The sequence below is a fragment of the Sus scrofa genome, chromosome 6 (assembly GCF_054392235.1).
Source record: "Sus scrofa isolate SSC_HxYL_T2T_F1_AM1 chromosome 6, Sscrofa_HxYL_maternal_Yorkshire_Landrace_v2.0, whole genome shotgun sequence".
NCBI lineage: Eukaryota > Metazoa > Chordata > Mammalia > Artiodactyla > Suidae > Sus > Sus scrofa.
The window spans coordinates 80025368-80048135 of record NC_139388.1 but is presented as its reverse complement, the minus strand read 5'-3'; the positions used below and the strand labels follow the sequence as shown (position 1 = coordinate 80048135).

The 22768-nt window shown below is 48.8% G+C and overlaps 1 protein-coding gene across 6 annotated transcripts in view; it reads left to right on the top strand.

Annotated features, from left to right (window-relative positions):
- SPATA21 (spermatogenesis associated 21) overlaps positions 1 to 22768 on the top strand; it is a 39191-nt gene that overhangs the window by 945 nt on the left and 15478 nt on the right. For all 6 annotated transcript variants that reach the window (XR_014807124.1, XR_014807126.1, XR_014807125.1 and 3 more), the window contains exons 2-8: positions 5627 to 5778; positions 8878 to 9097; positions 13055 to 13335; positions 14222 to 14270; positions 17269 to 17735; positions 18129 to 18220; positions 20757 to 20894. Coding sequence is in view for 2 of the 6 variants with exons in the window: in XM_084962986.1 (XP_084819112.1) it covers positions 5651 to 5778; positions 8878 to 9097; positions 13055 to 13335; positions 14222 to 14270; positions 17269 to 17735; positions 18129 to 18220; positions 20757 to 20894 (1375 nt within the window). In the remaining 4 variants the exon portion in view is untranslated. The remainder of the gene's footprint in view (positions 1 to 5626; positions 5779 to 8877; positions 9098 to 13054; positions 13336 to 14221; positions 14271 to 17268; positions 17736 to 18128; positions 18221 to 20756; positions 20895 to 22768) is intronic.

Genomic DNA, 22768 nt, shown 5'->3' with positions numbered 1-22768 from the left:
TCAGACCCCTATCTCACACCATATACAAAAATTAATTCAAAATAGATCATAGGAGTTCCCGTCGTGGCGTAGTGGTTAATGAGTCCACCTAGGAACCATGAGGTTGTGGGTTCGATCCCTGGCCTTGCTTAGTGGGTTAAGGATCTGGCCTTGTTGTGAGTTTGTCGTATGGGTTGAAGACATGGCTTGGATCCCACAGTGCTGTACCTCTGGCGTAGGCCCGCGGCTACAGCTCCGATTAGACCCCTAGCCTGGGAACCTCCATATGCCACAGGAGTGGCCCAAGAAAACACAAGAGACCAAAAAAAAAAAAAAAAAAAAAAAAAAAAAAAAAAAAAATAGATCATAGACCTCAATGTATGAACTAAAACTATACAACCCTTAGAAGAAAACATCGGTCTTCATGACCTTGGATTTATGTTATAATAAAAAGTGTCTAATGCATTCTGAAATATGACACCAAAAGCACAAGCAAAATTTAGATACAGAGTTCCAGGTGGCCTAGTGGTTAAGGACTCAGCATAGTCACTGCTGCGGCTCAGGTTGTTGCTGTGGTGCAGATTCTATCCCTGGACTGGGAACTTCTGCATGCCATGGGTGCGGCTAAAAAAAGAGAAAAATTCAATTAAAGGGACTTTAACAAACTAACTTTTGTGCTTTAAGGGACAAAAAAAATGAGGATATAATTGACCTAATATGAGAAAAAAATTGCAAATTGCGTTTCTGATAAACAATAGATAGGCATATAGAATTTGTAAAGAACTCTTACCATTCGATAATAAAAATACAACCCAATTTATAAATGGACAATGAGTCTGAATAGACATTTTTTACAAAGATACTCAAAAGCCCAATAAGCACATGAAAAGATGCCCAACAGGAGTTCCCATTGTGGCTCAGTGGTAATGAACCCCACTAGTATCCATGAGGATGAGAGTTTGATCCCTGGCCTCGTTCAGTGGGTTAAGGATCCAGTATTGCCGTGAGCTGTGGTGTAGGTCACAGACGCAGCTCAGGGCTGGCATTGCTGTGGCTGTGGTGTAGGCTGGCAGCTATAGCTCTGATTCGACCCCTAGCCTGGGAATTTCCATCTGCCGAGGGTCCTAAAAAGACCAAAAAAGAAAGAAAGAAAAGATGCTCAGTATCGTTAGCCATCAGGGAAATGCAAATCAAAACCACAGCGAGACACCACTTTACACCTACCTACACCAACGAGAATGGTAGAATTTTTAAAAAAGGACACAATAAATGTTGGTAAGGATGTGGAAAAATTGCAACCCTCATACACTGCTGGTGGGAATATAAAATGATTCCGCCACTTTGGCAAATATGGCAATTACTCAAGGGGCTGAACCACACGGCCCAGCAATTCCATTCCTAGGTATACACACAAAGGAAATGAAAATATATCTTCGCACAAAAATTTGTACCCAAAAACTCATGGCAGCCTTATTCATAATACCCAAATGTGGAAACAACCCAAATGTCTATCAACTGATAAATGGACATACAAAATGTAGTATACTGGCCATAAAAAGGAATAAGGACCTGGAGTTCCCGTCGTGGCGCAGCGGAAATGAATCTGAATAGGAACCATGAGGTTGTGGGTTCTACCCCTGGCTGTGCTCAGCAGGTTAAGGATCTGGCATTGCCGTGAGCTGTGGTGTAGGTCTCAGACTCGGCTCAGATCTGGTGTTGCTGTGGCGTAGGCCGGCGGCTACATCTCCAATTAGACCCCTACCCTGGGAACCTCCATATGCCGCAAGTGCGGCCCTAAAAAGCCAAAAAAAACAAGGAATGAGGACCGGTACAAGTTGCAACACAGATGAACCTTGAAAACATTTGCTAAGTGAAAGAAGCCAGTCACCAAGGACCACAGATTGTATGATTCTGTTTAAATGAAATGCCCTGAAATTCCCTCTGTGATGTAGTGGGTTAATGATCTGGCTTATCTCTGTGGAGGCTCCAGTTGCAGCCCTGGTGGCAAACTGGGTTAAGGATCCAGCATTGCTACAGCTATGGCATTGGTCACAGCGTGGCTCAGGTTCGATCCCTGGCCCAGGAACTTCCGTATGCTGTGGGTGCAGCCAAAATATATATATATGTAGTAAATAAAATGTCCATAATAGGCAAATCTAGAGACAGAAAGTAGATTAGTGGTTGCCTAGGACTGGGAGTGGAAGGACTGAGGAGATGGCTAAAGGACGTGGGGTTTCTTTTGGGGGTGACGAAAATGTTCCAAAGTTGGAGTGAGGATTGCACAGTTCTGTGAATGTACTTAAAAGCCATTGAAGTGTATGCTTTATTTTTGACTTTTTAGGGCCAGCGGATATGGAAATTCCCAGGCTAGGTGTTAAATCAGAGCTGCCAGCCTACGCCACAGCCACAGCAACATGGGATCCGAGCAGCATCTGCGACCTACACCCCAGCTCATGGCAACGCCACATCCTTAACCCACTGAACGAGGCCAGGGATGGAACCTGCATCCTCATGGATCCTAGTCAGGTTTGTTACCGCTGAGCCACATGGGGAACTCCCGAAATCATACACTTTATAATTATTATTATTATTATTTTTGTCTTTTCTAGGGCTGCACCTGCGGCATACGGAGGTTCCCAAGCTAGGGGTCTAGTAGGAGCTGTAGTCGCCGGCCTGCGTATGCCACAGCCACAGCAATGCCAGATCCTCAACCCATTGAGCAAGGCCAGGGATCAAACCCTCAACCTCATGGTTCCTAGTCAGATTCATTAACCACGAATCGTACACTTTAAATAGATGCATTTTATGATAAGTGAATTAAATCTCAATGAAACTGTGAGCAAGGAAGTGCCCTGAAAGGGGGACATAGACTATATTTGCCACTTAACACACTTGATTCTGTCCTAGATTCCATGCCCTTCTGCTAGGGTTGGAGGCTTCCCTGCTTGTCCAGATGATTCTCACGGAGCTTGTAAGCTCCAGATGGGGGTGGAGGCGGGGCCAAATCCCCTCTGGAGCCTCTGCCCCTTTAAAACCTCAGCTTGTGGAATCCAGGGACCTGAGAGTTCTGAGGCTGAGGCTGCGCTTTCTGAGGTGGAGGCAGTGGACAATGGGGGGGCGTGTTTGAGGGGGTCCGGGAGGGGGGAGATTTCCCCCAGAAAGAAAGGCTCAGAGGGAAGGGGTGTGCTTAGGGAGCTCTAATGGGAGAGAAGCAGGGAGAAGAGAGGAATGCCAAGGGACAAGAGAGGGGATTGGTTACAGTGCTGACTTCGTGCCAAGTGAGAACCAGGGCCTTGGAGAAGCTGGCGCTGCACCTGGTGGGAGGGGGGGAGGTCTCCTGGGGACAGAGGTCTGGTTTGCATTATGAGGATGCAGGCCCAGAGGGTAGGACTGTAGGGCAGGCAATGTTGGGAGGAAAGGAGAAGAGAGAGGGGGATTCCTGTCAGCAGCTGTTAGGGGCACCTCCCCTTGTCCCTGGTAAACTGTGAGAGCCATCAGGGCGCCCATGGTATCCCCAAGTCCTGACGTTGTGCCAAGCACAGGCACCTGTTTGTTAAGCAATAGTCATGGGTAGGAGCTCCCATCCTGGCTCAACGGAAACAAATCTGACTAGCATCCATGAGGGTACAAGTTCGATCCCTGGTCTGGCTCAGTGGGTTAAGGATCCAGCGTTGCTGCGGCTGTGGTGTAGGCCAGTCGCTACAACTCCGATTCAACCCCTAGCCTGGGAATCTCTTTTTAGGGCTTGTGCGGCCCTAAAAAGACAAAATAATAATAATAATGATCATGGGTAAACGAGTGAATGACTTGAGCTTCTTTGAAGGCAAGATAAGATGGTGAGATAAGCAGTCTTGGGAATCACTTAGGCCTCGGTTTCAAGCCAGTTCCTGTGCAGATTTGCTGTGTGGCATTGGAAAACACACTGGGCTTCTCTGAGCCTCAGTTTCTATATCATTAAAACAGGGCTGTCTAGTCTCTTATGGTGGAACTCGATAGAGGATAATGTGAGAAAAAAATGTATATACATGGGTGACTGGGTCATTTTGATGTACAGTAGAAATTGACAGAACACTGTAAACCAACTATAATGGAAAAAATAAAAATCATTTTAAAAAAGGCACACATAAATTATATTCAAATTAAAAAATAAATAAATAAAACAGGGCTGAACCCAGTGACCTCAAGGACAAGGCAGTTAGACTACTGTTCACATGGAGTTCCCATCATGGCACAGTGGAAACGAATCCAACTAGGAACCATGAGGTTGCGGGTTCGATCCCTGGCCTCGTTCAGTGGGTTGAGGATCTGACATTGTTGTGATCTGTGGTGTAGGTCGAAGACACAGCTCAGATCTGGCGTTGTGGCTGTGGCTGTGGCTGTGGTGTAGGCCGGCAGCTACAGCTCTGATTCAACCCCTAGCCTGGGAACCTCTGTATGCTGCAGGTGCGGCCCTAACAAGACAAAAGAAAAAAAGAGACACTAGGAAAGGCTTTGGAGGAATTCCCTGGTGGATCAGTAGGTTAAGGATCTTGACTTGTTACTGCTGTGCCTCAGGCTGCTGCTGTGGCATGGGTTCAATCCCTGGCCTGGAGAGGGGGAAAGGAAAGGCTTCAGAAAGGGATGTGTCCAGGGCAGGGTGGAGGTGATTTGGCAAACTATTGCCTTTGGAGACTTTAGGGTACCCAGGACCGTCGTTCCCCACTCCTATTCCTGAGCCCCAAGAAGAACAGAGTTTTCATCTATAGCAGCAACAACCGTGATATTTTGGGGTTCTCTTTAAAATGCACGTTAGGGAGTTCCCATCGTGGTGCAGTGGTTAACGAATCCGACTGGGAACCATGAGGTTGCGGGTTCGGTCCCTGCCCGTGCTCAGTGGGTTAAGGATCCGGCGTTGCCGTGAGCTGTGGTGTAGGTTGCAGACACAGCTCGGATCCCGCGTTGCTGTGACTCTGGCGTAGGCCGGTGGCTACAGCTCCGATTAGACCCCTAGCCTGGGAACCTCCATATGCCATGGGAGCGGCCCAAGAAATAGCAAAAAGACAAAAAAAAAAAAAAAATGCACGTTAGGATATTTGAGGCTCTGAGAATTCCTGCATTTTAACTTCATTTTAACTTGGCACTTTCTGGACACTGGCCCTGACCTGGGGTAGATGCCCTTAGCACTGGCTTGCAGCAGAATCTTGTGTTATAACAATTATCATCAATCGATGGAGCCAGGTTGCCTGGAGTTTGCGGACTCAGAAAGCTTGGAGCTGCTTCTAAGTCACTGACCAGCGTCACCCAACTAGGAAGTGGTCAGCCTCAAAACCCAGCTGTAGAGCCTGAGCTCTGAGGTAGCAGAAATTGTGCACGTCTCTCTCAGACCTTGTCTAGAAGTTCCCCAGGGTGTCTCTGCCAAGTCGTCCTCAGTGGGATTCCCCAACCTTGTGTACTACATATACTGCACTGTAGGTTCGTGGTAGAGCCATTGGTGCCCACCAACAGCCTCTCTCCCCTGCCTGTCATCTCCGCCTTCTGTCTCCAATGCCTTTCCCAATTAGGCACAGGATCCCTCCATCCCTGTGGCCAGGGTGATGCCCAGGGAGTGGGCGATCCCCTCCGGAACAGGCCAGCCCCTGAGCTAATGCCATGGGCATCTTTGTTCTAGGTTGTGTTTCCAGATGCTGAAGGGATGGGCAGTGGGAAAGAGCCCTCATCTGCCCCAGGAGAGCCAGAGAACGGGCCCAGATGCAGAGAAGCATCAGAGCAGGGCTCCCTGGAGCTCGGCACCCAGGAGCAGAGGCAGCCAGCAGGACCAAGGTGAGCTGGGGGCTTCCCAGAGAGCAGGCCCAGGAGAGAGCCCCCTGTGACCCACCTGGCATGGAGAGAGGAGAGAGAACTCCCAGAATAAGGTGGATCCACCCAATCACAGCCCCATCCTTCTTTTTCACAGCATGACCCACCCAAAATAATACTATTTCATGTTGGCCTTTTGTCCGAGCTCCCCCACTAGACCACAAACTTCTGTTATGGGTCTTGTTTAAGGGTTATTTATGTGCTTTGTTCAACCTCAAGCCCCTCATGCCTGGGACTCTGCCGAGCACACAGTAGTTGATCAATAAATACATATTCACTGAATTCCTAGAATGAACAAAAGAGAAGCCGAGACGCACGGAAACATACATTTATGTGGTATTATTATTATTATTATTATTATTTTCCAAGTAATGTATATATTTATTAACTTGTCTGCAGTGAGAATGTATTCTTTTTAAAAAGAGAAAATGAGAAATTCCCTTGTGGCACAGCAGGTTAAGGATCTGGTGTTGTCACTGCTGTGGCTTGGGTTGCTGCTGTGTTGTAGGTTCAGTCCCTGGCCCAGGAACTTCCACATGCTGCAGGCGTAGCCAAAATGAGAGAGAAAATAGAGAGACCCAGAGAGAGGCAAAGTGAAAGACTTGAGAGGCTGGCCGGCTAATCATTTGAAGTTTATTATAACCAAAAACCTCTAAATAGTCTCTTCTACATGAAAAGTTAGGGGAATCAATCAAATCCAGGTTGGAGCATCCTTGAGACAAGTACTGCATACCGTGCTGGGGGAAATATAAGCCACTTCTCCCTCCCTCCCTCCCTCCCTTCCTTCCTTGCTTTCTTTATCTTTTTGTCTTTTTAGGGCCGCATCTGCGGCACATGGAGGTTCCCAGGCTAGGGGTCTAATCGGAGCTGCAGCTGCCAGCCTCCGCCACAGCCACAGCAAAACCAGGTCCGAGCCACGTCAGCAACCTACACCACAGCTCACAGCAACGCCAGATTTTTAACCCACTGAGGGAGGCCAAGGATCGAACTGGCAACTTCGTGGTTCTTAGTTGGAGTCATTTCCACTGAGTCACAACGGGAACTCCTCTTTCTTTCTTCTTCCTTCCTTCTTTCTGTCTTTTTTTTTTTTTTTTTTTTTTTTTTTGTATTCTTAGGGCCACATCTATGGTATATGGAGGTTCCCAGGCTAGGGGTTGAATCGGAGGTACAGCTGCCAGCCTACACCACAGCCACAGCAACACCAGATCTGAGCCACATCTGGGACCTATACCACAGCTCACAGCAATACTGGATCTTTCACCCACTGAGCGAGACCAGGGGTCAAACCATGTCCTCATGGATACTTGGGTTTGTTACCACTGAGCCACGGCCAGAACTCTGGAAATATAAACTGTTTCAAAACGTCTGCTGACACAACTTGGCAATTTGTTTAAACTGTCTTTATTTTTTTATTATTATTTTTTTTTTGGTCTTTTTGCTACTTCTTGGGCTGCTCCCTCGGCATATGGAGGTTCCCAGGCTAGGGGTCGAATCGGAGCTGTAGCTGCCAGCCTACACCAGAGCCACAGCAACGCGGGATCCGAGCCGCGTCTGTGACCTACACCACAGCTCACGGCAACGCCAGATCGTTAACCCACTGAGCATGGGCAGGGACCGAACCCGCAACCTCATGGTTCCTAGTCGGGTTCGTTAACCACTGCGCCACGATGGGAACTCCCCTAAACTGCCTTTAAACTGTCATTTTTTTCCCTTTTGGCCACAGTATACAGATGCTTGATATGGGATCTCAGTTCCCAGATCAGGGATCAAGCCCAGTCAGCAGTGGTGCAAGCCCTGAATCCTAACCACTAGGCCACCAGGGAACTCCCAAAATCACTTGATGGTTATCTTTACTCTCATCTATTTCTAGAAATATGCCCTCAGGAAATAACAGAGATTCAGGCAAAGCTTTATACACAAAGGTTTCCATGGTCACATTATTTTAAGTACCAAAAAATTGGTAACACCAGCATGCACTAAATGTCAACAACAGAGACATGGTTAAGTAAATTATGATTATCTATAAAACAGGAATTTTATACTCTGATTAAAGAGCATGTTGGGAGTTCTTGCCGTGGCGCAGTGGGTTAATCCAATTTCACCAGCTCAGTTCACTATGGAAGTGTGGGTTCAATCCCCAGGCCTGCACAGTGGATCCAGAGTTTGCACAGCTGTGGTGAAGGTTGTAGCTGTGGCTTGGATTCAATCCCTGGCCAGGAACTTCCGTATGCATTGGATGCAGCCATGAAAAAAAAATTAAAAATAGCAAGCATGCTTATGAAAGACTTCTGGCATAAGAGAAACTTAGATTATAATGTTCATTGGAAAAAGACTGCAGAGTTCCCATGGTGACAGAGCAGAAACGAATCCAACTAGTATCCATGAGGATGCAGGTTCGATCACTGGCCTCACTCCGTTGGTTAAGGATCCGGTGTTCCCGTGAGCTGTGGTGTAGGTCACAGAGTGGCTCAGATCTTGGGTTGCTGTAGCTGTGGTGTAGGCTGGTAGCTGTAGCTCCGATTAGACCCCTAGCCTGGGAACTTCCATACATCACAGGTACAGCCCCCTCCCAAAGAAAGAAAACAAAATTGTATTTGTGAAATAACTATGTAAAATTATGCAGTTATTTGAAGATGGTATTTAAATTCATCCCCATGAAAAATATGGATGTATCTCCTTAGGAAGAAGGCTGGAGGAAATACTCCAGAATATTAAAATGAGATCAGAGAGACACAGGTTCAAATCCAGAGCCATCAACTTTAGTGTAATGACCTGAGGCTCAAGTCTCCCAACCTCTCTGAATGCCAGTTCTCCTTCTTTTTCCTTTTTTTCTAAAAAGCAATAAGTAATCATAAAAATATTGCATCCTAACTCTCTTAAGCATTGACTTCAAAGTCTGTGATTGGAGGAATTCACGTTAGTCTGTGTTGTTTCTTTTAGGCATTGAGTATGCATCTTTGGGCTGCCTAGCCCCTACGCGGGTGCTCTGGGAACTACAAAATGTGTAAGAATATAAAACTATGCCCCAGTCTGGGAGCTGAGATGTCCCTTTGTTCTTCCCAGGATGAAGCAGTCATCTGGGGCCCCCCAGGAAGGGCCCTGGGAGCTGCAAGCTGGCCAGGATCAGGCCGTGCCAGGAAGTGAGCTGGGGGTGCCACCTTCCACAGTCCCTGTGGCACAAGAAGGGCTTCAGCAGCAGGGTTCGGGGAAGGAGTCTGAGGACCAGCAGGGGAGCCAGCAGAACCCAGGGACAGTGGAGGGCCAGGCCCCCAAGAGCTGCCAGGTAATGTCCAAGGAGACCCGAGCAGGAGCGAATAGAATGACTGACCCTCAGGGGAGGTATAAGGGCAGGGAATTGTTGAAGGCAGGGAAGAGACGGGGGTTCTGCATAAAATTGAAATTGGGGGAGTTCCTCTTGTGGCCCTGAAGAACCTGACTAGCATCCATGAGGATGTGGGTTACATCCCTGGCCTCCTTCAATGGGTTAAGGATACAGTGTTGCCAGAAGCTGTGACCTAGGTTGCAGATGAGGCTTTGATCCAGTGTTGCTGTGGCTCTGATTTGACATAACCCCTGGCCTGGGAACTTCCATGTGCCACAGGTGTGGCCATAAAAAGAGAGAGAGAAAAAAAAAAGGAGTTCCCATTGAGGTGCAGCAGAAACAAACCCGAGTAGTATCCATGAGGACTTGGGTTCGATCCCTGGCCTTACTCAGTGGGTTAAGGATCTGGCACTGCCTTGAGATGTGGTGTAGATCGCAGACTCAGCTTGGATCCCAAGTTGCTGTGGCTGTGGTGTAGGCTGACAGCTGTAGCTCCAATCTGACCCCTAGCCTGGGAACTTCCATATGCTGTGGGTGTGGCTCTAAAAGGACAAAAAAAAAAAAAAAAAAGAATGAGAGAGAGAAAGAAATTGGGGCATGTGAGTTTAACAAAGCTCAAACAGTTTTTTGGGAGTTCCCATTGTGTTTCAGTGGTTAACGAATCTGACTAGGAACCATGAGGTTGTGGGTTCTATCCCTGACCTCAATCAGTGGGTTAGGGATCCGGCATTGCCGTGAGCTGTGGTATAGGTTGCAGAGGAGGCTTGGATCCCATGTTGCTGTGCTTCTGGCGTTGGCCAGCGGCTACAGCTCCAATAGGACCCCTAGCTTGGGAACCTCCATATGCCGCGGGTGTGGCCCTAAAAAGACAAAAAAAATCCCCCAAAGGTCAATTATTTTTTAATGTTAGGCTATTCTAGCATCTGTTTCTTAGCTGCTGAGTTGTAAGAGATGGTTATAGTATAGTGCCTCTTCCAAACTTATTTGACTGTAAAGTATATTTTAATTTATTTTTATTTTAAGATTTAGGGATTTTTAAAAAAAAAAAAAACCGCTTTGGTACACACTTGTGCATACTTCAAATGTGCAGTTAGATGTTTGGATGTATGTGTACACCCACCTCACCACAATTAAGGAAACAAACACGCCTGTCACCCCCCCACAGCTTCCTGTGCCCCTTTGTCATATCTCCTCCCACTCATCCCTGTCCCCAGACAACCATTGATCTACATTCTACTGCTAAAAATTTGTATTTCCCAGAATTTTCCGTAAATGGAAGCAGACATACAAAGGAGTGACTGTTTTGAGATTCAGCTCCGTGATTGTGAGGATGAATATTTTATTCTTTTGTTGCTGAGTAATATTCCATTGTATGGAGATGTTCCAATTTCTTGTCCTGCTGGATAGCACAGGGAACTATATTTAATATTTTGTGATAGGGAGTTCCCATCGTGGCTCAGTGGAAACGAATCTGACTAGCATCCTTCAGGACGTAGGTTCAATCCTTGGCCTTGCTCAGTGGGTTAAGGATCCGGCATTGCCATGAGCTGTGGCTTAGATCACAGACACGGCCTGGATCTGACGTTGCTGTGACAGTGGCTATGGCCAGTGGCCACAGCTCTGATTCAGCCCCTAGCCTGGGAACCTCCATATGCCACAAGGGTGGCCCTAAAGAGACAAAAAAAAAAAAAAAAAAAAAAAATCCTTGGATAAACCATAATGGAAAAGAATTTGAAAAAGAATGTGTTTATATGTACAAAGAAATTAAGGCAACATTGTAAATCAACTATACTTCAAGAAAATAGATTAAAACAAATAAAACTCCACAATTTCTTCATTCTTTTACCTATTGATGGATATTTGATTTGTTTGAACTTTGGACTCTTACAAATAAGGAACATTCCTGTCTATGTGTACACGTGCTTCCATTTTTTTGGGGCAAATAAATGCCGTAGAGTAGAATGGACCATACAGTATTTGTATATGTGACTTGTTAAGAAACTGCCAAACTTGGGAGTTCCCACTGTGGCTCAGAGGGAACAAACCCAACTGGTATCTATGAGAATGCGGATTCAATCCCTGGCCTCGCTCATTGGTTAAGGATCCAGCGTTGCTGTAGCTGGGGCGTAGGCCTGAAGCTGCAGCTCTGTTCGACCCCCTACCCTGGGAACTTCCATATGCCTCAGGTGTGGCCCTAAAAAGCCAAAAAAAAAAAAAAAAGAAAGAAAAGAAACTGCCAAACTTTTCGCCAGAGTGGTTGTCCGTTTTCCATCTCTGTCAGCAACATATGAGAATTCCGGTTGCTCCACTCCCTCCCCCAAACTTGGTGTGGTCAGTTTTTAACTCTAAGCATTCTCATACGTACGTAGCGAAATCTCATTGTGGTCTTTACCTTCATTCTCCTAATCACTAATCCCGTCGAGGATCTTTTCATGCGCGTACAGGCCATTTGTGTATCTTTGGAGAAATGTCTATCCAAATACTTTGCCCATCATTTTCACAGAATTAGTCAGTTTATTGTTGAGGTTGTAAGAGTTCTTTGGGTGACCTGGATACCAGATTGTTATCAGATCTATGATTTACAGCCCACTTTATGGATTGTGTTTTTACTTTCTACCCTTTTTTAAAAAATTGGGTTGTTTTCTTATTTTTGAGTTTTGCGTTCTTATGTAGTCTGAATACAAGTCCTTTATCATATATGTTAATTACAAATGTTTTCTCCCAGTCTGTGAACTGTCTTTTCCGTTCTCTTAATAGTGACTTTCAAATAACAGAACTGCAGTGACAATGCCGGATCCTTAACCCACTGTGCCGTTTGGGAACTTCCAGTTCTTGATTTTGATGAAGTCTAGTTTATCCATTTTTTCTTTATGGCTGTGCTTCTGGTGTTATTTTCTGGAAATCTTTACATAACTCAGAGTCACAGGGGATTTTCTCTTATGTTTTCCTCAAGAAGTTTTGTTTTAGGTTTAACATGTAGGTTTATGACCCATCTTGAGTTAGTTTTTGTATATGGTCTGAATGTTGAATCTGGGTTCTTCTTTTGCATTTGGCTGTTCAGTCATCCCAGCACCAACCTTTCTGTTGATTTTGCATCTTTGTCAAAAATCAATTGACCACATATGTGTGAGTCGGTCTCTCTACTTTTGTTTCATTCATCTATTTATCTGTTTTTATTCCAACACCACACTGTCTGTTTTTGGTTTTTTTTTTTTTTTTTTTAGAGCCAAACCCACAGCATATGGAAGTTCCCAGGCTAGGGATCGAATCAGAGATGTAGCTGCCAGCCTACACCACAGCCACAGCCACACCAGATCCGAGCCATGTCTGCAACCTATACCACAGCTCATGGCAACGCTGGATCCTTAACCCACTGATCGAGGCCAGGGATCAAACCCAAGTCCTCATGGATGCTACTTGGGTTCATTAGCTGTTGAAGCATGACGGGAACTCCCAAGCTGTGTTGATTATAGCAACTTCATAAAGTCTTGGAATCTGTTAGTGCAAAAACCCGCTTTGGCACAATATTGTACATCAACTATGCTTTAATTTTAAAAATTTAAAAAAAAACAAAAACCCTTTGCAGGGAATGTCATGAGGGCTCTTGTTCTTTGAAACGTCCCTTGGGAAATCCTACTTAAAGAGGACCGTCTCACTTTCTCCGGGCTCCATTCTACCGCACAGAGAAGCATGGGTTCTGACCTTAGGTCAGCCATGCATCCTCTGGGCCCCAATTTCCTCATCCTTCAAAGTGGGGGAATGTGTGCTCCCTTCTAGGGGTGCTGGGAGACCTTGGTAAGATAATGCTTGCAGTGCTCGGACCAGAGTAAGTGGTGACAGCTAGTCTCTGAGTGAGTGTTGAGGTTCACCTGAGAGCCAGGACAGAGCTCCCCATCTTGAGGTCCTTGTCCTTGGCAGGGCCCAGAGAGTCAGCCCACCCCAGGGCACCTGGCAGCGAGTGAGTCAGACGTAGTGGAGCCTTGTTGCACCTTGGACAGCTGTGGGCAGCAGCAACCGGGGGGCAAGCCCTGCGAGGAGGCGGACACCCCACCCATCGGGCCACAGGGTGCTCTGCCAAAGCGTGGCCCAGGGGGACATGACAACAGTTCCCAGGAAGCAATGCCCATGGCAACTCTGGAGGAAAAGATGGCCCACTCTTCCTCACCATCCACACCAAGACCTAACACACCCAAAGAAAGGTAAGGCATCCTCTGATGCCCCCCCACCCCATTCCCTGACCCAACAAGATTGCTTTTCTGCTAAGTTACAAGTGGGGTGAATTCTAGTCCTGATACTGTTATTATTATTATTCTTTTTTGTCATTTTAGGGCCGCACCCATGGCATGTGGAGGTTCCCAGGCTAGGGGTCTAATTGGAGCTGTAGCCTCTGGCCTATGCTAGAGCTGCAGCAATGCCAGACCCGAGCCATGTCTGCAACCTACACCCCACCACAGCTCACAGCAACGCCGGATCCTTAACCCACTGAGCAAGGCCAGGATCGAACCCATGTCCTCATGGATACTGGTCGGGTTTGTTAACCACTGAGCCATGATGGGAACTCCTAGTCCTGATGATCGTGACATGATGTAGGATCTTGGTCAAGTCATGCCTCTCTGGGCCTCCGTTTCCCCATCTGTATAATAGCTCTGATACCAAAATTCCTTGGTTCCATGGGCCTATTTTCTTTTTCTTTTTGCTTTAGGGCTGCACCTGCGGCACATGGAGGTTCCCAGGCTAGGGGCCTAGGCCACAGCCCCAGCAATAGCAGATACAGATCCAAGCCACGTCTGTGACCTACACCACAGCTCATGGCAACGCCAGATCCTTAGCCCACTGAGCAAGGCCAGGGATCGAACCTGTGTCCTCATGGATGCTGGTCAGATTTGTTTCCGCTGAGCCACCAAGGAACTCCCAATGGGCCTATTTTCAATCACCATGTTCCCATAAGGAGCGAGAGGTCCTTCTGATTTTAGAAGGCCAGGAGGAAGAAGCTGGGGTTGTGGACCTGAGCATCCTGGGGACAGGGTGCAAGGGGCAAGCCTTGAGCTGAGCCCTTCTCCCACCTGGGGTTTCTCCCTTGTTTAGGGACCAGGCTGTGGAGATCCAGCCAGCACTGGGGTCTGTTCCTCCACTTGTAAGTAGAGCTATAGTGGGAATGGGGATGGGGGGCGGGGGGGCGGAAATCAGGCAGAGGAAGGGGACAAAGGCAGAAATGGGACAGTCCTCGGAGTCAAACTGGGGAAGGTGTGAGTGTGCACACGTATGTGCATGCATGTGTGTGTTTGCATCTTGTGTGTGCATCTTGGGTGGGGGTCAAGTTTGCTCTTACACTCTGGAGCCCTTGGGTTCCCCCCCAGATTATGGCTCTTTTTCCACATCAGTATGAATTTCTTCCATCCATTTGCTGTTAGTCACAGCACACATCCCAAAGCTTCCCTGAACACCTAGGAGGCTCCCATCCCCCTCCCAGCCATCCCCAACTCTGCAAACTCTGCCACTTCCTAGTTGTTGTTTTTTTTTTGTTTGTTTTGTTTTGTTTTTGTCTTTTTTTAGGGCCACATGTGGCATATGGAAGTTGCTGGGCTAGTGGTTGAATTGGAGCTGCAGCTGCCAGCCTACGCCACAGCCACATTAACGTGGGATTTGAGTTTGTCTTTGACCTACAGCACAGCTCATGGCAACCCTGGATCCTTAACCACTGAACGAGGCCAGGGATTGAACCTGCATCCTCATGGATACTAGTTGGGTTTGTTTCCCCTGAGCCATGACAGGAACTCCACTTCCTAGTTCCTTGACTTGACTAGGCAACTCGTGAATACAGACGTCATCATCTGCCTGGTGGAAAGGTAGATTGGAAAAAGAGCAATCAAAAGAGCCTTTAAGGAGTATGATCTATAAAAGTATTGAACCACTATGTCATATACTTAAAACTAGTATACTATAAATCAACTATACTTCAGGGTTTTTTTAAATTTTTTAATTTTTTTATTACTCAATGAATGTATTACATGTATAGTTGTACAATGATCATCACAATCCAATTTTATAAGATTTCCATCCCACAACCCCAGCGCATTGCCCCACCCCCCAAACTGTCTCCTTTGGAAACCATAAGTTTTTCAAAGTCTATGAGTCAGTATCTGTTCTGCAAAGAAAGGTTTGTTTGTTTGTTTTTTTTAAATGAGACTTTAGAGTTCTCTTGTGGCACAGAGTGTTAAGAATCTGGCGTTGTCACTGCAGCAGCTTGGATCCTTGCTGTGGCATGGGTTTGATCTCTGGCCTAGGAAACTTTCATATGCCATGGGCACAGCCAAAAAAAAAAAATGAGGCTTTAAGTCTGAGGTCTGAGCATCAGGTGGTGCATTAACTGAGGTGGTGACACCGGGGAAGGAGCAAACAGGAAGAACCTAAGTTTCATCCCATGAGGCTCAAAAGGCTGCAGTAACATGCCCAAGGTCACAACTGGTTAAGTGGTAGGTTCATGTTCTAGACACCCAAGAAGAAATGTCAGAAGGACATCTGGGGTTGGGAAGGACGGGGAAGTTGGGATGGGAGATGTGAATGTGAGAAAAATGGGGGTAACACCAGGAGAGGCAATAGGGAGAAGGAAGACAAATCCCCAGGTCCCCAGCACATTCAGAAACGGAGGAAGAGCGAGGAAGAGCCTGTGAAGGAAGCTGCTGGATACTCAGGGAGAGAGCCAGCTGGTGAAAGTGGAAGTCTGAAGAAGAAGGATGGAGGGGTCGTCTGTGTCTTTCACCCCTGAGGGGTCGGTTCTGGGGGGACCAGAGATCTGACCACCGCCTTGCAAGAGTCTGGCTGGGGAGTGGTGGCTGAAGCCGGACTGGAGATAGGAGCAGAGTGGAGGTGGAGCACAAGCCAACTCTTTCAAGGAGTTTTGCTCTAAAGGGAGAGCAGAGAACTGAGTAGCTGGAGGGCTTTGTGTGAGTATCAGGAGAGCTTTTTCTATTAAAGAAGAAAGACCATATAGTGTGTTTACATGCTGATAGGAGTAACCTCGCAGAGACGGTAGTGCTGATGCTTTAGGAAGAGCAGGCCTGCAGTAAGAGCTACATCTTTTTTTTCCTTTTTTTTCTAGGGCCGCACCTGCCACACATGGAGGTTTCCAGGCTAGGGCTCTAATCGGAGCTACAGTTGCTGGCCTTATACCACAGCCACAGCAACGCCAGATCTGAGCCACATCTGCGATCTACACCACAGCTCACGGCAACGCTGGATCCTTAACCCACTGAGCAGGGCCAGGAATTGAACCTGTGTCTTCATGGATACTAGTCCGGTTCGTTTCTGCTGTGTCACAATGGGAACTGCAAGAGCGACATCTTTGAATGGGAGAAAGAGCTGGGTTGAAGCCTGCGTGGCAGGGCCTGGGTGGGGGTAGGCAGAGACAACATATCCCATAATTGGAGGGATGATGCAGGAGGTGCTGACTTGGCTGAACTAATTAGTGGGGATTTATCGAGTGCCTACCACATGCTGGCTGCTGGGTGGATGTGCATAAAAGAGGCAGAGGAGGCCTTCCCATCGTGGCTCAGCGGAAATGAATCTGGCTATTATCCACCAGGACGCAGGTTTGATTCCTGGCCTTGCTCAGTGGGTTAAGGATCTGGCATGGCTGTGAGCTGTGGTGTAGGTTGCAGACATGGCTCAGATCCCACGTTGCTGTGGCTATGGTGTAGGCTGGCAGCTGCGGCTCCGATTAGACCCCTAGCCTGGGAACCTCCATGTGCTGAGGGTATGGTCCTAAAAAAAATAAGAGGCAGAGGAGGTCCTGCCCTCATGAAGCTTCCTTCTGGTCAGACAAGCAACGTGCATGGACAGAGCCATTTCAGGTTGTGTTGATTGCACTGAAGGGAATAAACAAGTGGTGAGACTGGGCCTAACTCCCTCAAGGCCACAGGTCAGAGAGCCAGAAGGTGGCAGAGGTCAGGGGTGGGGGAGGACACGGTGTGGGAGTCTAATAGGATGCAGGAGAGACATGGGCCACCCCAGGGGCCCAGAGAGGAAGGGGGCAGGGTAAGGATCCCCCACAGAGCGGGTGGCAGGGAGAAGCCTTGTGGGACAACCTGGCTATCTGGAGTCCTCCCGAATCCCCTCCCCAACCCTGTCCCCAGGAGGTGAAGGACCTTGGAGAGAGGAGGGAGCCAGACCATAGCCTGAAGCTGCTTCAGGAGCCCATGGTGGCTGCAGGGGCCCAGAACCTTGGCAAGCCCCGGCCCGGCTTCATGAAGTGCCTGCTGGAGGTGGAGGAGGAGGAAGCCACCCATCGGAGAGCCACCAAGGCCCGCGCCCTGCCAAACCGGAAGTCCCCCAGGACTCTCCCTCCCGTGCCCAATTCCCCCCCAGCTGACAGCTCAGCCCCAAGCCTGCCTCTGACCCTGCCTCAGACCTCTGCCTCAGCCCCTGCTGTGGCCCCATCCCGGGCCCGGCCACCAGCCCCTGGGCCAGTCCCTGGGCCAGTCCCTGTCCCCATGGGAGTCCCCATCACGGCCCTGCCTGTCCCCATGTCAGACCTGGGCTGGAGAAGGACAGAACTTTTGCACCACGGCAGGGAAAGGAGCCTCGACTACCCCAAGGCACGGTAGGGGTCACCTAAGAAAGGGCATCTGGGGTCAGGGCCCGTGTCCCAGGGCCCCTGGACTCTCTCTCCCAGACTCTGGTCCCTGTCACTGCACCTGTTTATTCCCGCTCCATGTCCCCTCAGCTCCTTGCTGCCTTTCAGCTCTTCCTCTTTCATATTGAGGCCCCTTTCTCCTGCTGACTCCTTTCTTCTTCCTAACTCCCCTCGAGAATCCCCTCACTGGGGCCTTGCTCCTCCGTCTCCAGGTCACCCTTAGACTCTCCTGACCTCTCAAAACCTCACCCAGGCCCCTCCTCTGACCCCCTCTGCCCCGCTCCCCGCCCTCAGCTTCGGTGTGGGGAGGGGTGGGGGGTTGGGTGTGTGCCCCACCCGCCCGGGCTCTCTTCTCTGCAGGCAGGAGCTGGAAGAGCACTGCCTCCAGAAGGTGTGTCAGACCTGGGAGGAGAGGTCGGAGGAGGAGAACCTCACGCTGCAGCAAGAGGAAGGTGAGGGCAGGCCTGGCCAAGGGAGCCCCTTCGAAGGGCAGGCAGACCTCAGTCCTTAGGTTTATAGGCCGGGGGCGGGGGAGGGGGTTGCAGCTGTCCCAGTGCCTGCCTCAGCCCTCCACTAGGCTGGGGGGCAGTGTGGAGTGGGAGGCATACTCCAGCTCTAGGACACCTTTGGGTGGAGGGGCCAGACCCCCCCCCAGATCTCTTCCCCGTTCCAGAGCCGCCCTTCTGAGTGAATGAGGCAAGTCCTGCAAAGCTCTTTGGTTTTTGGAGGTGTTTCTGCCTACCCCCAACCCAAGCCTATTTTTTTTGCTTTTTAGGGCTGCACCTGTGGCATATGGAAGTTCCCAAAATTCCCAGGCTAGGGGCCGAATTAGAGCTACAGCTACTGGCCTATACCCACACCTGTGCCACATGGGATCCGAGCCACATCTGCGACGTACACCACAGCTCACAGCAACACCGGATCCTCAACTCACTGAGCAAGGCCGGGGATTGAACCTGCATCCTCATAGATACTAGTCGGATTTGTTTCCGCTGAGCCACAACAGGAACTCCCCAAGCCCACTCTCTTGGTCCCCTGTTGGGGCCCCTTGGATGGGAGGCAGGGGTCCCGCCTGTCCTAGACCATCCCTCACCTTTTAACAAGACCACCTGCCCTGGACATGTTACTGAACCCAACTTGGGTCCTCTCGCCTGCGAGCAGTAAAGCCCATCTCCTGACACCGGGTTGCAGTGAAGGAAAGTGCAGTATTTATTGCTGGGCACCAAGAGAGGATGCAGGCAGCTAGTGCTCCAAAGACCCAAGCTCCCAGACAGATTTCAGGGAAGAGTTTTAAAGACAGGCTGAGGGAGAGGGTTGTAGGGTGTGTGATCAGTTTGGGGACAGTCTTCTGATTGGCTCGTGGAGAGGTCAGCAGAAGCCACCCTCGCCCACCTTCTGGTTCCAGTGGTCCGGAGTCTGTGTGCTTGGGGTTAGCATGCAGTTAACTTATTCCCCCTGATGGGGGTTTCAATATCTGCAAAACAGCTCCAAGGACAGAGCTCAGAATATTATCTATAGCCTTGGAAAGGAACTAAAGGTACTTGACTTTAATGGTTAAATTATTATTATTTTGACTTGCTTGACTGTTTTCCTTTCTTTCTGCATTACCTCACTTCTCTGATTAAATGTATTCTTTGGAACTCGAGGAAGGCCTAGGAGACTAAAGTTTTTCTACAAACAAGAGGTAGGCGAATTTCCCGTCATGGTTCAGTGGAAACGAATCTGACTAGCATCCATGAGGACACAGGTTCAATCCCTGGCCTTGCTCAGTGGGTTAGGGATCCAGCATTGCGGTGAGCTGTGGTATAGGTCACAGACACAGATAGATCCTGTGGTGTCATGGTTGTGGCTGTGGCGTAGGCCAGCAGCTGCAGTTCCAGTTTGACTCCTAGCCTGGGAACCTCCATATTCCTTGGGCACAGCCCTAAAAAAAAAAAAAGAAGAAGTAGGCAGAGGACTTGGGAGAGGGGTCTGTCCCAGGAAGCTCCACAGGGTCCTGCTCAGTTATAAACAGATTCCCATTTTCCACTGCGTCCCACCTCCACAAAAATTTAAGTTCCAAACACCCACCCTGGACCAGGCACCATGCCCTTTGCTTCCCATCATGTGTGGGGGCGGGCCCCATGCTTTGAGGAGGAGCAATTGCTGCTTCCTCTGGGCTCTGGAGATGGCCTAACCAGAAGTCCACATCTGCTGCCAACCTGGCCACACCTGCCCTGGCCCCCAACGAGTGGGTGCGCGCCCTCCTTCCACCCTCCGCTCCTCCCCAAAGTGGCCCCCACTTCTGCCTTCCCTGAATATGCTCTCTGGCTCCCTAGAACCCCATCCTTGAAGTTCACTCCATTTATTTATTTATTATTTATTTATTTATTATAGCCGCACCTGCAGCATATGGAAGCTCCCAGGCTAGGGATTCAACTAGAGCTGTAGCTGACGAGGACCCAACCTTTGTATCCATTGGCATGATTCTGGGATTTTTCCCAGCATCCTTCCTGGTCCCCTGCTCTGGTCTGGACAAGCGAAGCTCTCCTAGAGCTGGGTCCATCCAAATAAGTAACTGCCGAGGACCAAAGCCAAGGCACAGACTCAGAGTCAGAAAGATCTATCGGGTCCTCTAATCTATAAACCTCAGTTTCCCCATTTTTACAAGGGGCTGAGCATTCTGTACTTACTTACATGGTTAATTAAAACATGGTTATAAGAGCTTAGCACAGTGCCCGGCACATAAGAGGGGTGTCCTGAGTGCATGTGCTCCTGGTGCAAAATGAAGGTGGCTAATTAGCTTCGCTTTTGCCACACCAGCTGAGTCCTTTGCCTGACCTTGTACCTACAGAGTGAAGTGAGTCCACTTTCACTATTTTAATTTTGTCCCTCCACCCAGCCCTGGTGATAGAGGATGCTGGGCAGGAGGGTGGTTGGAAGGGATGGGATTTAAATGGTAGAAACAGGTAACATCCCCGCCCCACGTAATCCCGCTGCCCACCCCAGCCTTCCGCAGCTACTTTGAGATCTTCAATGGTCCTGGTGAGGTGGACGCACAGAGCCTGGAGAACATCCTGGTCCTCGTGGGCATCTCCCTGACACCGGCCCAGATGGACGATGCCCTGATGAGCGCTGATATCGATGGTGAGTCAGGGGAGGCATCATTCTGAGCCCCAGGCAGGGCCGCATTCACAGGCAGCACGACATCGGTGCAGCCACATGGGGCCCTGCACTCATAGGTTGCTGAGTTTGGTTTAATGCTCAGCTCTTACGGTCTGGAAATTCTTTTTCTCTTTTTTCTTTTTTTAATTTTATGGCCGAACCCTCAGCATGTGGAAGTTCCTGGGCCAGGGATTGAATCCGAGCCACAGTTGCAGCAACACTGGATCCTTTAACCTGCTGCTCCTGGTCAGGGATTAAACCCGCACCTCCATAGTGACCCAAGTCACTGCAGTCAGCTTCTTAACCCACTGTGCTACAGTGGGAACGCCTAGACATTCTTGATAATTTTTGAAGGAGGGGCCCTGTTCTACCTTTATTTATTTATTTTATTTTATTTTATTTTTTAGGGTAGCACCCGTGGCATGTAGAAGTTCCCAGGCTAGGAGTTGAATCAGAGCTATAGCCACTGGCCTATACCACAGTCACGGCAATGCAGGATCTTGGCTGCGTCTGCAACCCACACTACAGCTCATGGCAATGCCAGATCCTTAACCCATTGAGTGAGTCTAGGAATCGAACTTGCATCCTCATGGATACCTAGTCAGATTCATTTACTCTGGAGCCCCAGAAATGACCAAGATGTACGTCCTAATCCTAAGATATAGGTGATTTCTGAGATGGCTCCCTCCAGGCCTTCATGTGTGCGTCATTGGACATTCCTCCATGGCATGGTCACTCATTTCACCGGCTGTATGACCTTGGACAAATCACTGAAATCCACCAAGTCTCAGTTTCCCCATCTATAAAGTAGGCCTTGTAGCAGTACCCAGCTCACAGAGCTGCTAAAAGTATTGAGTGAGATAATCCAGGCAAAGCATTGAGCATAATATCTGGTGCGCAGAATGCATCCAAGGAGGCTGACTGCTAGTATTATTCATTCATTACTTGTTAAATGCCTTCTGGGTGCTCATTCCTGTGCTGGGCACTGAGAATAAAGAGATGTGTCAGATCCATGAGCCCTGCTCTCAAGGAGCTCACACTGTCAGCGACATAGAAGTAAGATTAGAAAGGAAGCAACGCTTAAGGCGCCTTGGAGGGGAGTTCCCGTTGTGGCTCAGTGGGTTAAGAACTGGATTAGTATCCATGAGGATGCAGGTTTGATCTCTGGCCTCTATCAGTGGGTTAAGGATCTGATCTGGTTTTGCCATGAGCTGTGGTGTAGGTCATAGACTCGGCTTGGATCTGGCGTTGCTGTGGCTGTGGTGTAGCCTGGCAGCTATGACTCCGATTCAAACCCTAGCCTGGAAACTTCCATATGCCATGGTGCAGTCCTAAAAAACGACCAAAAAAAAAAAAAAAAAAAAAAGTTGGTTTGGAGGAAGGAATCAGGAAGGAAGGCTTCCTGGAGGGGGTGATGCCTGAGCCAAATAGCGATGCCCAAGCCAAATTGTTATGCAGGGAGAGAAGGAAGAAAGGTATTCCTGGTGGCAGAAATAACCTGGACAGGAATTCTCACTGTAGCACAACAGGATCAGCAGCGTCTCTTGCGCTCTGGGACACAGGTTCAATTCCCAGCCTGGCACAGTGGGTTAAGTATCTGGTGTTGGTTGCAGCTGCAGCTCAGATCTGATGCTGGGAACTCCATATGCTGCAGGGCAGCAAAAAAAGAAGAAAGGAAGAAAAACGAGGGAAGGAAGGGAGGAAGGGAGAAAGGAATGAACCTGGACATCGCATGTGATTGGCTAGATGCAGGGAGCACAGCAGAGCTGGGAAGAGCCTGGGCGCCAGACCAAGTGTCCTACTCTGCTTCCTCCATCGATGTGTGACTGTGAATCCTCACACACAAGCTAGGAATT